This window comes from Montipora capricornis, chromosome 13 (assembly GCF_036669925.1).
Source record: "Montipora capricornis isolate CH-2021 chromosome 13, ASM3666992v2, whole genome shotgun sequence".
Lineage (NCBI taxonomy): Eukaryota > Metazoa > Cnidaria > Anthozoa > Scleractinia > Acroporidae > Montipora > Montipora capricornis.
Genome location: NC_090895.1, coordinates 7221518 through 7239017, shown reverse-complemented (window position 1 = coordinate 7239017; position 17500 = coordinate 7221518). Strand labels below are relative to the sequence as shown.

The 17500-nt window shown below is 37.9% G+C and overlaps 1 protein-coding gene across 1 annotated transcript in view; it reads right to left on the bottom strand.

Moving 5' to 3' along the window:
* LOC138029773 (roundabout homolog 2-like) overlaps positions 1-17500 on the bottom strand; it is an 81024-nt gene that overhangs the window by 398 nt on the left and 63126 nt on the right. Inside the window, exons 6-7 of the mRNA XM_068877599.1 lie at positions 9834-9887; positions 1-1322 (exon numbers count right to left, since the gene is read on the bottom strand). The exon at positions 1-1322 is cut by the window's left edge and continues 398 nt beyond it. Of these exons, the coding sequence (XP_068733700.1) occupies positions 9859-9887 (29 nt within the window). The 3' untranslated portion in view covers positions 1-1322; positions 9834-9858. The remainder of the gene's footprint in view (positions 1323-9833; positions 9888-17500) is intronic.

The window sequence follows — 17500 nt, the reverse complement described above, 5'->3', positions numbered from 1 at the left end:
CTACTTGTTTATTGGCTTTGAAATGCAGAATAGATAAGTGGTCACACTTTGATCTATAACTGAGCAATGAAGAGGAATGGGTTCAATACTGGGTTTAAGTCACAAATTAATTTGCATGGCTGTTCATCATCATGTCCTATTTAAATTGTGACAGCTCAAGTCGATATTATTCAGAGGACGTAAAGAAAATCAACATGTTGGTCCGTACCAGTTCAAAATATACCCCTGGATAAACAAATATGAAAAAGAATTAATCCAATATCTTGCTGAATATCTAAAAGCGGATCAACTCTTGGAAAAAAAAAAATGGAAACTGTGATCTCTCTTGACACGCATATCCTAAAAAACCTAAATGTATCCACACTATATCAATGCACAACGAATAACTTATAGCAATTTATTATATCAACCTAAAAAAAACCGAAATTCAGCCTAAAAACAGTGCAATCCTAAAAAAGGAGCACAGACCTTGGCTTATTGATCAACATTACCCACCAGCTGATTAGATTGCTTCAATTGGTTATTTTGGGCATGGTTAGTTATTCACATTCTGCAAGAAAGTTTTTTCTGTCAATGCACTAAGCTTGAGAAAATGGCTCAAATTCAGCCATACCCTAGACTCTCTGTGGCAATGTTAGTATACTCTTACCGGCCTTTTGTTAAGCATCTATGTTGACTCAACTATGTTTGACTGGGTCAAAATCTAACTGAGACTGGAAATTTGTGCAAAACATTCATTTCAGCCTTAAAACGCAACTTTTTGTAAAAGCTGCTTTTCGGTAGTGTTTTGAGCAATTATGGAGCAAAAGCCGTAAAAAGATTATCACAACAAGATTATGATTACATGTAGGTCAAAATCTGACAGTGGAAATACACACTACCTTCCACCATACACCCTGAAGCATTTGCATAGCGTTCTCGGCTTCTAATACTCAACTTAGACACCCTTAACTTTCGAGATACGATAAGTTAATCCGTTGATTTACCGAAAAAGAACGATCATTTTTCTTGTGATGTGGGTATTTTAGGTAAACAGTATATATCTGACGCTTTTTCTGGGACTAATACTACGGACAATGAACAGCAAAGATAATGCAGTCTTCACCATATGAAAACGCTTCTACACATCACGATAACTTTTAGCCAATTAACAGCAACATTTAACTCTTACAATAAAGTTAGCTATGCCTTGGGCATCAAAGCTACCTCCACAATCGACCCACAATTTGCATACGCACGAGGCAAAAGACTCAGCCCGAGACATGGCAACAACGTATATTTTCATAACTATTTGCATTCCCATTCCTGTGACCTTTCCATTCCTAGATTGAAAGAAAAGAAAGCAGGGACCTTAGTCTTACTAAGAAACAACCTTAAACTTCATAATGACAACAACAAAAACGATAATAATACTAATCATAAAAAATTACAATGTCCTTGATTGTGATTGGTTTAAAATCTTATATTTTCCACAACGTCACTTGCAAATTGTTATCGGACAGTTCAACAAGCCAATCACATTCAAAGTTGTAGTTTAAATCAAGCAATCACAACTTGGTTTCAATCACCACAGAAACAGTGTACAGAATCCAAAATTGAGGCTTCCTTTCAGAGCAACAATAAACAATTTACACCTCTTTTGCAGTCTTTTAATGCAAAGTTCCCTTTCTTTTATAACTTGGTTCTTGTTTTCTTGGAAATTGTAATTTTTATGATTATTGGTAAGAGGACTTTGTGCTGTCCAATTCGGTCTGTAATCATACTCCTGATAAACAAATCGGATGGCCGCGATTTTGTTGTCACTTGTATGGTTACCGACTGAATTGGACTCCACTCATCACAATGATCATGATCATGATAATGATAATAACAACAATGACAATAGTTATCATCATTGACATCATAATAGACTGTTAATTGCTTGTACACACAAAAAGAAAAAATTGAATAAAGGGAAATTTGCAACCGTTTGATCATTACATTGTACATTCTAAAAAAGTAAATGTGTTTTCAATGATTTATCAATGTGCTTGTGTTTTAACAGAAAGACAACAGAGGTGGACCCGTAAATACAAGTGTACTTAGTTGGAGGTTGAAATCAAGGGCAGAACATATTAATAAAACGAAAACCTACTGGCGCAACTCGTGAACCATCCCACATACATGGTTTAAGAAACCACTTCCTTTTTAAATACACTGTGGGAGGGACCCAGCTCGAGCACGTTTTGTGAGTCTTAAGAGTTGAATGAGTAGCATTTAGGAAAAAACTTCAGGATAAATATTTTTGTATTTGAAAAGGTCTCAAGATACTCGTGAAGACATTTACCATTATTAAATCATTTCATTTAAAAAAGTTACCTTCCTTTGTATTTTGGTTCAAAGTCTCTTTTTTTCCCACTTAATTTGTACTGAAGGAAAGGGCTGGAATTTCATGAAGACAACACTTCACAAAAATTTACGAAGCAGGGGTTCCATTAGAAGCTGGTCACCGGCAGTCTACACACTGCCTGTTTGCCAGAAATTTGCCTCTCACTGCCGCCTACTCTGCCTTGATTTTCACTCAAACCCTTGTAAAACAAGAGTGACCGCTGATTACACTGATTAGCCCCAGCATCTACTTCAAATGTTATCGAAACCCCTGACGAAGGAATCTTTCTTGGCACTCCAGCCCAAATTTTCATCCTAGAGAAAACCTTTTTTTCAAGCAGTGGAAATGGCTTCCATGAAGACTATCCCTATTTTAGCCACATAACATCAGGGTTTTCATATAGAAATAAAGTAACAGGAGGATTTTTACTGGGTTGTCATAGGCAATCCAGTCAGAAAATGCGTTTGTTTTTTTTTTCCCGTGTCATGAAAGTCTTGCCTGTCACTCCCCTGCTAAGTGGTGTCTTTGTGCATAGAGTCTTCTGTGCATATTTGTTAGGTTTGAGGGGGCTGGGGTAATGCGTGGATTTCTCTGGTGCACACAGGATAACATTTAATTACGGTATTAACCTGCAATGGCGTTGAAAGTCATTGTAACGCGAATGGAGTTTTAAGTGGGTCTTTAAACAAAATGTACCATTATGGACTTCAAGAATGGAACTTCAATTCGATAAACAAGACAGGCGGTAAAAAATAGATATCAGAAAACTTGAAAGCGAGGAGTAATGGACTTCGACAACTATTTCATTTTATGCCGTTGGATATCCAATGAGCTTCGTTTATATTTTACTAACTTGTTATTGCCAACGAGCAAGCCGAGCAACTTTAGACGCAAGGCTTGCGAGGCGGCCAGCTTAATGCCGCGCGAAGTATTGAAGCACGCAGAAAAATTCTCGATCGTTGTATGAAAAGTGTAATGCAAGGGTACGTAGCTAGTGTAATGTAAGATTTTCTGGAGATTTTAGTAGGGACCAATGAAAGCGCGTGTTTTGATGTGTGATGTTATTAGACAAACTTGCATGACGCGAGCGACTATTGATGATCTTGCGCTCGGAGGTGAATGAAAACACACTTTTTCCATTTCCCTGACCATTGTGTTGTGTACGCTTGCTTTGAGTGTTCTTTAATATTTATTTTCGAACCATCGTCTTCTATATTGAGTGAACGAGCTGAAAACTAAACCGGCGTTCGTGTTCTTATCGGCCGCTGTTTCGACCCGTGAGTAAAGCACTTTGTTTTTCGTTTTGTAACCATTGAGTCGTGAACAATTTAATTTAATTTTCAAAGAAAATATGTTGTCTGCACAGTACAAAATTAAACGATCAATTTAAAATTTCAACAAGTGAAACAACTTTCATGTGTGAGAAAGTTTGACTGGCCCGTTATATGCTCCACGCTGAAAAGTCTGAAAACGCTTTGACGATTTTTTGCATGGCACTGATATCATTCAACTTAATTATTGTATATTGTTAAAATTACGGCAGTTCAAAAATTACAGCAGTACTTTCCATATTATTGCAAAACACGTGGACATCTACAATGTTGTTGGAGATACAAAGTGTGCAATTTCTATTATTGTATTAATGTTAACTAGATAAGTTGAGTTGCAGTACTTTCGAATAGTATTACAACTACTGTTGGATGTTGTGGAACCCTGATAGAAATCCGTAAACTATGTATTTTATTGACTGTTTCGTTGGCACTTAGCGATAGCTACTACTAGTTATATACAACACTGAAATCAAATGGCAATTCTCTTATGGATTTAACAAACATTGAAGGAATCGAACACCTTGAATGCATCAGTCTTTACTGAAGTCGCATCTAAGTTGTCTGGAAAGTTACATTCATTTTGTACTTAACTCTTCACAGGCAAAAAAAAAATGGAAATGTGACAGTGAAAAAATATTTGAATGAAAGCTTGTTGTCACTTTTGTGCTTTATTATTAACGGTCAAGGTTCTTTTCTTTCTGTCAGAAATTACTTGCATATGCTTTGACACACCGATTGTGTCTCCTTTGCACACATGCAATTGAAATAGGAAGGGTTTTTTGCCTCTTATAGCAAATATGTTGTTTGTTTCAATAAATTTTTTGCTGGAAAAGATTTTTCTGAGATTTCAACCTTTTGTGAATTTATCATGTTGTGTAATTTTTGAGCTTAACAAATTTGCATACGCATGTTAAAATGTGATATGGGAGGATTTTTGTAGTAGTACACTGTAAGCAGTGCATAAGTCACAAAAATAAACAGGTCTGTTGGAAGCATGCTTGACTTTCAATAAAATGAGCCCGAAAATCGGTAAAAAATTGTGACGCTGACGAATAACAAAGTAGCTGCTACTTCCAAAACGATGGAATTACCTGGTGATAAATAACCTCATCTTGGAGAGTAAAATTTTCGACTTTGCAGAAACAATGGTCAGCCTCAAGAGTTGGGCGATTGTGATCTTCGTGTTGAATTCGCACATTTCTAGTCAAACTTTATGACACTTGAAAGAAAAAAGAAAACTGTACACATCTGATGCCAGTCTAATCTGATGTCTAATCTGATGCTTGGCTTTGCGTTCGCACCAGAAAAAGGCAAGCCAAGAGACAGATGAAAAAAAAAAAAAACGTAGTTTTTAAATATAACTGTGAATCGAATTCTCATCGAAAGATCTTAAAAACACGAACATTTTTGCGGTCTCTAACGTTTTGTCAAAAGGAAGAAATTGATCACGTGCTAGGCAACCATAAAGGTGCACGTGATCACCTTGTGTCAACTGAATGAACTACGGGAAAGAATGTTTCAGAGTAAAACAACGTACTTTTTAGCGAAGAAACTTCCGTCGTTAGTTTTTTAATTTTGTTGTAATATTTAACTGAATATTTAGATTTCATCTGTCGGGTCAGGAAGCCTTCTTTGTCGGGTTCCTGAGAAACGTATCTATTTTGACTTCTGGGTGAACTATTTTCATAATCGAGAGGTTGAGTGGCCGTGTAATTGAAAATCTAAACATCTATGAGATACAAAAACAGACTTGCGAATTATCGCAAATCACAATGCTGACAAGCACAAAAGCAGAAGAAATGGTTAAGAAAATATGAAGTTTGTTCCTATCTGAATGTATTTGGGTCAGAGTATTAAAAAGGAATATATTGTCACGCAAATTATGTCATTTCATGACACTCAAAATTCGCAAGAAGCGCGACTTTCATGTACACAATCTTCTCCCTAGCAAGTTGCAGCAATAAAATTGGATTAACAAGGAAGTTAAAGGAATATTGTTAGCTTCCCAAATAAATTTCATCTTACACTACAATGACAAAATCATTTGTCAGAGAAATAAAATTCCTTTCTCCTAGTGTATCACATTTCAACGCACATATGCAAATTTGTTAACTCATTTTCAACCCGATTCCCGGGAAATTTTTCTTCTTTCAAATACATAGGGTGCGTTAGATTGGGAAATCTGGATTTAGATCTTAAAATCTGGACTTTCGGATTTCCAATCGAACACAAAATCCGAAAACGGATTTCGCGACGGATTTTGTTAATTGAAATCCTTAACAGACATGGATTTCCTATCATTGAATCTGCGACAAAATCCGTTGTTCGATTGGAAATCCGAAGATCCAGATTTTAAGATCTAAATCCAGATTTCCCAATCGAACGCACCCATAGTATTAACAAAAATATTATTTCTCGTCAAGCGTTGCATCTTTTATGTTCAAATAACAGCTAAAAATAAAGATTTTTTTAACGATCTATCCGTCGGCTTCCTGGGAGAATACTCTCTAGGAGAGTAAAGGAACTTCCAACGTTAAATAAGGTGTACCTTTACCTAGAAATTTTTTTCATAATTTAATATCATCTGTCAAAATTTGCACAACAGTCAAATCATAAAAATAGCAACGCACGCAACAAATTTTGTCGCATTACCCCTTCGTCGAATTCTAATGCTTAACACAGGAATTTTTAGTTATTGTGAAAATCTTTCTATATTTGTTAGCAATCATCCTTTCAAATTTCAGAGAAAGCGACCGATCTGCGAATATTTTACGAGTTTTTTTCAATGGGATGTCAAAAGGCCAAGTGGATGTTATATGCATAATCGGGCAAGTTGCGCGTGTGACCCGTTTAAAAATTTTTTTCACAAAATGTTCCCGAATCGTCAAGTATCACCACGTAAAAAAAGAACATCATTCTAAAAGCTTATTTTACGCAAAAAGTAGGTTCTGGAGGTAATTTTGAGTGTGGAAAGCAAGTTTACAGCAGACGACAAATACAAACTTACGAGCCATGGTCTAAGTAAGTTAACACAAAGGAAAGAGTCGCTTACCTTATTTTGACACGAAAATGCTTTACTATTGCCATAAAAACTATCCAGTTAAGCTCGCATATTACACATGATGAATTCATAAAAGCCTCCATTTTCCAGCGAAATGCTTTTTGAAACAAACAACATAATTTTTTATGTGCTATAAGAGGCAAAAAACCCTTCCTATTTCATTTAATACGTGCGTGAAGACAAGAAACTTAATCGTGTCAAATTACACTCCGTGTCAAAAACGCAACACGGTAAATAAATTTCCCACGAGTGTTAAGCATCAAACCCTTCCCTGAAAAACCCTTTACTTGAATTATCAAGCAAAAAATGGGCAACAAGCTTTCTTTCAAATAATTTTTGACTAACAGGCTTGTGAAATTTCCAATTGTCATAATAAGACTGTGAAAAATTGAGTACAGATCCAAGTCTAAGTTTTGTTAAACCCAAAAGATAATCAATAATTTTCCATTTGAATTAAGCGTAGTACAAAAAACCACACTCCTACAATATTAGAACTACATCTCACTTTGTTTACGGCTCGACATGCGACATATTGTTGTCGAAGTCCATTAGTCGTCGCTTTTAAGATTCCAGATTTTTTTTCAGCGCTTTCTTGTTCAGTATCCAATTGACTTTCCATTATTGTTCTCCATAAGGGTATATTATGTTTTAAAATCCACTAAAACGCCATTCGCGTTACATGACTTTCGACGCCATTGCCGGTTACGTTAATCACTCTACTGTGTCCACCAGAGAAATCTACCCATTTCCCACTACCCTCTCGATCCTAAGACAATACGCGCAGAAGGCTCTATACATAAACACACCACTTGGCAGGGGAGTGACAGGCAAGACTTTTACCGACACGGAAAAAAAAAATTAAAAAACGACGAAATCAACGCAGACCTAGACTGGGTTTGCCATAGGCAACCCAGTAAAAAGGCGATTTCAGGTGGAATCTCCGCTGTGACATACATGAAGTAGCATTACAAAACCAGTGGTGGGGTTTTGGAATCGCTGCATTGTGCTAACTTTGGAAAATTTGTGTGATTAACTCAAGCTGATGGGCATTATTGTTGACTCATTTCAACCCTTTGTTTGGAATACACACGGAGTACTTATAATCTTGATGTTGAACATATCACAACACAGACAGTCTTAGCATTAAGTAGCTTCTGTCAATATGTGGAAACTGCCATCGTAAATTCATCAAGCCGATTTTTTTTATCGTCGGTTTCAAAACTGAAAGAGCACATACCATTGCTCCCATATCGTGGGAGTAATGTCTTCTCACGGGGCTATTTATCTAAGACTTTTACCATGACACGACAATGATATACAATACCAAAACAATATCGTGTGCTATTAGTGCTACATATTGAACTTGAATATCCTGGAAAACAAAATGCAGCTCAGTTGGCAATATGGAATACAGCGCTGTGTTACTGCATTACCACACGTACGCAATGCGTGCCTATTTTCTCTAAAGATGACAGGAATTTTCTCTTTCTGACAAATGATTAACAGGCTGATGGCCAAGTCTTTAACATCAGAAAAAGATCTGTTTCGTTGTATCAACGTGTGAGCCAAAGGGCCTCTGCTGGCACGACCTCTGGGTGACCCCTTAAATGGTCTTAATGACCTTCGACTTGAAAAAATTGACTGGAGCACTGCAGTTCAATACCACCCAACTTAGTCCCTTCTTAATCAAAATCAGTCCCATCTGTTTTGGAGAAACACGTACCACAGGCAACCCAGTGTAGGAGCAAGGATGGCACATTTGGTTAGTGTGCGGCCTTGATGCAAAAGGTCCTGAGTTTGATTCCCGGATCTTGCATCCTTGTTTCGACTCTTTCCGTTCTGTGTAGCTTAAGTAGCTTTAAATACCCGTAAAACGGAGCACTGATGGAGAGGGGAGAGTAAAATGAGCGCACTGTCGACCTCAGGTTTGTCAGTTGAATTACTGTTACGAGTTATAGACGTTAAATATGGTTGCTTTTTACTTTAGTGTACGTTCATGAAGCGTCTAGTTTTAGAAGGAACCAGATCACTTTGGCGCATTGGCGGCAAACAACTTTGCCATACAGGGGGAGGGTGCAAGAGTGGGTTTCCCCCACCTGGGGGCCTCCTTAGGGGGAAATTTTGAAAATTTTGGTTTTGTAAGAAATCACTTTAGACCCTAAAAATGCGATTTCCAGCAATTTTTGATGAAGATCTTTTTTTTTTCGTAAAAAAAAAACAAGAACTGCAGATGAAACATAGAAAAGGCGATTTCAGGTGGAATCTCTGCTGTGACATACACGAAGTACCATTACAAAACCAGTGGTGGGGTTCTTGGAATCGCCGCATTGTGCTAACTTTGGAAAATTTGTGTGATTAAGTCAAGCTGATGGGCATTATTGTTGCCTCATTTCAACCCTTTGTTTGGAATACACATGGAGTACTTATAATCTTGATGTTGAACATATCACGACAAAGACAGCCTTAGCATTAAGTAGCTTCCGTCAATATGTGGAAACTGCCATCGTAAATTCATCAAGCCGATTTTTTTATCGTCGGTTTCAAAACTGAAAGAGCACATACCATTGCTCCCATAACCTCTTTGCCTTCTTGACTTGCCGACGGTGGAAACTAAAGACAGCGTGGTTTGCTGTCTCCGCTTCATCGTGGAAACTGAACAAGAAGGGAATGTTCACGTGCAAAGAAATGACATTTGATGTGTTCAAATGGCCGTGAAATATTCCTGCCAAAACTTGCTCTTCCTTTGACGACCCTTATTCTTTAGGCTCTATTTCTAGCTTGGCGTGAGGATGCCCCCCTCGCCCTCATCCCGGGACAATGTTGTATTATATCCTGTTTCCAACGAGCGTACAGTGGTACAACATTGATTAGGGTGAGGGGGAGAGGGAGGGGTCTCCCTGAGAAGCAGTTTGTGGACTATTCTTCTTTGAAAACAATGAAAGTGTCGTTGCCAGCATGCTTTGTTGGCAAACTGTCTCAAGTAATTTTACCGCCAATTGTGGCTAAATTTTACAACTCAAGGTGTGAAATTAAGACTGGCCAGGGAGGCTTAAATGATGACTATCATACTTACAAAGTCATCCACAGGCTGGAACGACTTACTCCCCATCAGATGGCTTCTTGACCACTGGAATGACAAAAAAAAAAAGAGAAATCCTAATGATTTCAATACCAGAATGGGGATTGCTTAGACATTTAGTGAGATTTTTGCCAACCCTTCGCTGATTGTTCTGCGCATTATGGCCACCAAGTTGCTCTCAAAGATACATGTATAACTGGCAAAAATTAATCAAAACTGCTGAAACCAACATGGACATTTAGATAATTGCTGCCCGCACAGAGTAGCCTCCTATTTCTGCCCTGATATCTCAACTTCACGTTATCAGTTTGTTATCAGTTCCAAGGCCCCACTGCATAGAAAGTCTGCAATTTGTGAATTTATGTTTGACAGACTTGAATCTGTGATTACTCATTATGTCCTGTTTGAGTCAATTCATTATCGTGAAAGGAAGCATTCGAAGGGAGTATTATAATAAGTTACTCAGTAGCTTGTGGTCTCAGACAATAGAGAATGTGAGTCAGGCAATAACTCTGAAGTCGATAAATCATGATCAATAGAAGACGAAGCTTTGCTTTCCGACATGTTTTCGATTGTTTACTCAAACAAAAGCCAGTTATATGTTAAGTAAGTGATGTCATCAGTCCTTGCTCCAGGTTTTCTCGAATAAGTAATAACATTGAAATGTTAGTGAAAGTAAGTTAAATTCATTATATGAAAAGCGTATACAAAATCTTGGTGGCATTTCCTCGAGGATTTGAGACTTTTTGAAAAACCATATTTTTTTCGTCAGAGTACCCCTTAATTTAAGGTGTCTGAACACAGTTTTTGATACCTATGTTTCATTTACGTTTTTCTCTAAGACCCTTGATCCTTTGGTCGCCAAAAATGGTAGCAAGCAAGTTAGCAACACAAACTTCGATTTTTTGATAGTTAAGCTGACATATATGCCGCTGCCATGGCAACTTGAATAAATGTAAACAGGCTGTTGCAAATACTTCAACTCAACAGCATTTGTAATTTTTAAACCATAATTTATTCCACACGTCCAGCCAGTTTTTATACGAAGCTAAAACTCCATACTACCAAAAAAACACGTGTTCACATCCGGGTTACAAAGATTCCTACTTAGTACTTCATAATACATAAATTTAGCCAAGCCTAAAAGCAGAGCTCCCTGGTCATTTATTCTTAATGCCTGTAGGGTTTGTGAAAATATAAGGTTTCGAATTCTCCACGTTTTGATGTTTCCGGTTGCTGCTTTAATAATTAAAACATTTTCTTTGCTTTCTTCTATAGAAAAATCATTGCCTAACTAGTGAATTCCACGTAAAATTTTACGCTAAGAACAGATATAGAATGAATCAGGAAGCGATGATTGCGACATCGGTTTTTCCAGTGAAATTTACTTTTAATTCACCAGTTTGGCAATAATTTTTTCTTGAACTGAATGAGTTTTAAAAGAAAACAAACACACCCTCAGCGAGCGAATGGAAAAGGTAAAAAAACATTATCTGTCAATAGCCAGCGAATAGTAATCATGCTAAAATTAGAAGCCATAAAAAAACAACTTTGTCATTTCAAGGTCAAAGAAGAGTTTTACTGATGTACTTTATTCCACTTTATCTCCGAAAACAAGATAATTCACATTTTGTTGTATTTCACTGAAACACGCCAGGTTGGCTTAGTACAAGAATCTGCAAACTACAGCAATGCAACCAAGAAAGGACGAAGTTCAAACACAATCTGCTCCAACACTTAAATAACGTTTGGGTGCTTTAAACAAACTTCTGAAAACACAAGCTCGTGAGATTTCCCTCTAATTTTAGGAGAACTCATTGCGAATACGTGTTTATAACATAAGGGCAAAATTTTCTTGTCACTGTCGAGGCACAACAAAAACCAGTTGGGCAAACGGATTAAAAAATCACTTGTTTGCTCGCATTTTAGAGGAAAACAAACAAACAAATCAACTCTTTCTTTCTGTCCAAAAGAGTACAGATTAATTCCAGTTGACAATAAGAATTCGATTCTCATTCCTGAACAAAGAAAGAACCAATCAAACCAACTTTTAAAAATACGCATCCACTTTCAATAACACATCCGTAAAAATAACAAACGGTTTAGTGCCCAAGGAAAGAATTTGTGTGCTAAGTATGAGCTGGTATTCTGTTTTGTTGTTGTCATTCTCTTTTTCGTTCTTCTTTCGTTTCTGTTCTAGAAATAGGTCCTCCAGGCATCATGTAACCTTATCAGAGCTTCTAGAGGTATGCCAAAAATTGCAAAATAAAAGGGGAGCTTTAAGCACATTAAAAATAAACACTCAGCTTTAAGTTTACATCCCGCCGCTGCTTGACTTGAATAACTGCGTAACTGTGTGGACCACAGATATCATATGTCAAACTGGATTGAAACCAGTGAAAAATGCAGAGAGAAAACATCTTCCAAACCGTTTTCCACCTGAACACGAAAAGCGTTGACTGTGTAAGAACTTTTGTTCATATATAGTATGGACGTGTAGACGCGTCGAGCCACAGAAAGCGCGCGAAAAACAAAGCCTCGCTTATGTTCAGGTGAGCTAACCTGGGTTGAGCCTGCAATGCCATCAAAAACCAGTACCTGGTCAACTGAAAAAAAAACAGCTGACCTCAGTGAGCTCTAAGCTTGAGCCCATGATATGGTCACGTCATACTGGTCAGCAGATACCTTGTTTTGACAGGTGTCAATTAATCAAAAGATGTCCAATATCAAAGATGTATCACATTGGCATACATGAAGGGGTGGACGTACGGACGTTCATGACGTCATGGCTATAAAACCAAATTTTCTTAACTATGGTGCGTGGCGCGCACGGAGCTCCACTATAATGTCCATGTAATCTGCAGCGGCAACACAGGCCTTTAAAATCGGTTGTTTATTTCCAGAAAATCGGGTCATTAGATTTTCTTTATAATTTCCACGCAACAACCTTGTAACGATGCTCACAAGTTAACCATGTTTTAGTAATAATTTGACAGAGAGATCTTTAATTATCCCTTGCTGAAGGCTCACTGGAATATCTACTGTAGAATTTCCTCTGTTAAAGTTTAAATTTTTTTCAATACTCCAGTTACTTATTTCCTGAAGTATTTTCGGGTCAAATTTCGTTAAATTTTAGAGAGTGGTTCTCGGGAAATAGGCGTATATTTCCGAGAAAACTATTTCGCATTTAATCGCAATTTTTTAACTTACTGCGCATGGGCTGCATTTAACTGGGTTCTTTCGATAACAAAGAAAAATCTGTGAATTGCGAAGTTCGTGCGTCGTAACCTTTTCTAACATACATTTCTCATAAAAGACTAAAACCATCAAAAAATAGTACAGATAGCGGAAGCATTGAGCAAATAAAATGATTGCTGTATTGAAGCCAAGAGAGGGCACAAAACTGTGTTCGGCCACCTTAAGGTGTATTGTTTTTAGGTTTCTATTTAATGCCCTCCAACCAAATGAAGAGTCCCTACACTTGTGCAGTTTTTTTTTTCTGTCATGTCATGCCTCTCTTTATCTAGGTGAATAACTAGAGTCCACTAACATATGCAATGGACTAGCATCGTATCAAAGGGAAGTAGCAATATCAGTTGCTTTAAGGTATAAACACTGGGATACGCTCAGGGTAGCCAACAGAGCCCTCACTATTAGGGCTCCTGTGTGAAATTGCTTTTGATGCATCAAAAGAATTAAACATTTTTGTATGCCTTAAGGGTGGTGCTTACAAATTCAAAGGTATTTTTACGTGGTTTATGAATGTGCAAGAAAAGAAATCTTAAAAAGTGTGAAATCCAAAATATATTGGGGGTAACCACACATTTTTTAAAGATAATTAATCAACAATATATGTAAAAAGTTGTGAGATACAAAGCTATTTATGGCGTTCCAAACTGAAGCTTAAAGGGATACTCTACACCTCAGAACAATCTTTTAAAAAAAGATAGGTTACCCAAATAAGAAGTATTGAACAGATATAAGTGGTCAATCTTCGTAATATTTGTCTAAATGGGGAACGTTTCTGGACTTGCGGTTCGAGCTATGGATCACAGGTCAAAACCGGAAGTGATGTAGAAATGAGAACTCGCAAAACACCTTCGATAATGTTTACAATGGGGAAAATATAGTGCAGGCCTTACGCTTAAAATTTGGGTAATTTTAGCGTTAGAACATTCTCGTAAATGACTTGTTCAACATCCTGACAAGATCATGACAACCATTTGTAAGTAGTCGCAACTTTCTCTAAAATTGCAGCTATGTTGTTATCTAGTGAGGAAACTTCAAAGATCCATTGTACAAATAATCACGAGTATAAGTTCGCTTTCGTACATGTATATCAAGAAGTCATTGTATCTAACACCAGCCCAAACAGTTCGACGCGACCGCAGCCCCATGTGTAACTCACTTTCGGCTTTAGCGCAACATATTAAAATGCCACATCGTTGTATTGCTGGTGGATGTTCTAACATTATAAGCTTTCACAGAGAACAAAGCTAAAACGCTAAGACAAAAACATATCTCAAGATGCTCTCGCTGGACCATCAAAACAAGCACGGAAGCCGCCACGAGGAGCTTATAGGAAACGAGAAGCTGCTAGGGTATGTTTAGTAGGAAATTAAAACTTCCCTTAATAAATAGAAAGAGAGGGGAACACGTTCAGAAAATTAAAATAATACTTAAACTTACTTGTGTTCAGCCATTTCAAGATTGTCGCGGAATATGAAAGGGAGGAATTGCAGTCGACTTCCGGTGAAAATAAGAGTGTTTGACAATAAATTCAGAGGAAACATTGCCTGCAGTTGTAGAGGTCGCTACCTAAACCCAGAAGTTATACCGGGAAAACGTTTCTGTACAATTTCGAAGCAGCCGCACTGCTAAAGGCAAGTTTTGTTTCTCTATTGATGCGTGATAGAAATACGAAACTACCATGATTATTTTCCTTGTATGTCATAAACACTGGTCATCCAGTCAGATGAAAAACAACTGTGTGCTGAAATATCCTAGGTTGTCAAACGTTCATCGCCCAAAAAAGTCAAGAAACTCAATGCACTCTTCTCAAGGAATTTTTCACGACTTCGACTCAGTCCAGAGTGACGAGGAGACAATGAAGAAGAAATGCAGCAAGATGACGACCCTTCAGACTCCCCTGACCCTAAAGAGATTGATGCAGATGATGATGTACTGGTTTTGACAACTTCGATGATTGTTTATACAAGTTAAGCGAACCATCTATCACAAGCCCTATAAATTATGCAGTCATTGTACTGTAGCAACAAACTATAGATAATTGAAGAGAACAAGCCCACTAATTCACAGGGAATCTCCCCAAAATACACCTTCCCTCCAACAAAACATGTTCCTAGTGGCAGAGTCGTCACTTCTTGGACTCTTTCAGTTTTGTGCTGTTTGCCGGTCAGAATGTGATTGGACGGTTGATTCAAGACTTGGTACAAAAAGAACAGTGTCGCAGAAATGTTTTTCCTTCAAGTTAGCTACAAGTTGGGATTTCCAGCCCTCAGATGGAGACACTCCTGTTGGGAACATCATGCTGTCCTCCTCTATCCTTTTTGGCGGTGGAAGCCAGACAAAGGTCCTGCGGATATTGAAACATATGAATGTTCCACCGATATGTTACTCAACCCTTATGAATCACCAAAAGAAGTATCTACATACTGCTGTGCAGAGGACATACCAATAGCAACAGTCTATTCTGCTAAACAACATCAAAGCTGAAGGGAGGGAGGGAATTAATAGTGGGAGGTGATGGCCAGCCACTGTGACAGCCCTGGTCATTCAGCCAAGTATGGAACCTACTCCCTTATGGATGCCAAGCAAAATAAAATCCTTGATTCACAACTGGTACAGGTTTGTACAAGATTAAATTAAAAGTGGACCCATGCAAGTATTCTTTTGCTAGGTAATACTGCATTCTAGTTACTACTTATGTTTAGAGCAACAAAGTGAAAAACTCAGGTGCAATGGAAAAAGAGGGCCTTGCAAGATCACTCACATTCTTAGCTGGAGAAGGATTGTCCATAAACACCTTAATAACAGACAGGCATGTACAAGTAAGAAAATACATGAGGGAGGCAAAATGGCTGTCCATAACAAATCACCTCATGAACAGGCATTCTGGACATGAAAATCCACTGTTTCGTAAGTGCGCTCATGGAAGGTTACATGTGAGAGAAAGAAAGAAAAAATGGCTCAAGCCAGGTACACATTTAAAAAGGCCATAAAATTCTTCAAAGTCTCTGTGAACATGACTGTCTCATTAATAGCCCCCTAGATATATATATGCACATTCAGAGGAATGCTTTTACATAAACACACTTATTTAGTATGTATCATGATCTTTGGTACTACAATCCTAGACAAAACTGTTGGGAAGGTTAGTACTTTTGAAGTCTTCATTGCTTCTCTCCCCTCCCCCTCCTTCAATGTTGTGCAAAACTGAATGGTTTCAGTGGAAAATAGTTGACTTACCCTCCAACATTGAATAGGGGGGAGGGGGGCTATGTAAGAGAAAGTGAAAGTATTTCTTTTGACCTTTAACAGAAGCAGGTTGAAATACAGCTCTGGTGTGGTTCATTTACATAACCTTCCCAACTACTTTTGTCTATGATTGTAGATGCTTATCACTATACGGGAAATCATAATTTTTTGCAGGTACACCACCATATGAAAATCTCACAGAGCTGCTGACAAAAGGGTCCCTCCTGAAAGATATAAAGCAAATTTCAGGACAACATGCCACATCTTCTCTGGAGGCCTTCCATTCTGTCTACAACCACTTTGCTGCAAAAATGCTAGCCTTTTCATACCATGAAAGGACAAGCATGTATGAATACTTGGAACATATCATAACATCATAATGCACATTAACCTTGCTTACAAATGTGAGATTTGCAGGTTGCCAAAAAACCACTCTGAATTTATGTCACATTGAATGGACATAAATGTACAGGTGTACAGGGCAGCCGCAGTTTGCTGAGCGCTGTTTTTTTCGTTTCATTTCTTCTCTCTGGTTGCTGTAATGATGGATTCTTTTGCTGTAGATCACATCTAACTGCCTGGGGTCCATTCTCATTGGTTGCCGTCGTTTCCGAATCGCCGTCTGCTTCAGAAAATCAGATATTTCTCGTGGGGCCGATACTTTCTTGGACAAATGCAGTTGGAGATGCAAATCTTGTGGACCAGAATACTTACAATGGAACCGATTTTGCTAATGAGCTCTCATTGTTGCTGCCAACCTGGAACACCACAGCCAACAACAATACGACTGTCACAAATAATGGAACTTTCTGCACTAACAAGGCCTTATTGTCATGTTTTTGGGGTTGGAATTTCAAGATCAAAAGCCATAAAAGACTGTGTGCGTATTATTCAAATTCAACAGCAACATTCCATTGCTTACTTGTTGGCGACTTAGTATTTAAGCTTGATCCCGGTCCTGAGAACAATGATAATTTATCTACGCTGTGTTTGCATGGTATTTGGAAAACACCTCCATCTATGCGATCAAGAAACTTGTCCAACCTCATTGTCGTGAATGGCTTGCCTCTGGTCAGGAATTTCAAACGCTTATTGTCATTCTGCTTAATGAACGCTCGATCTGTGAGAAATAAATCAGTTGACATTTTTGACTTCGTTTATGA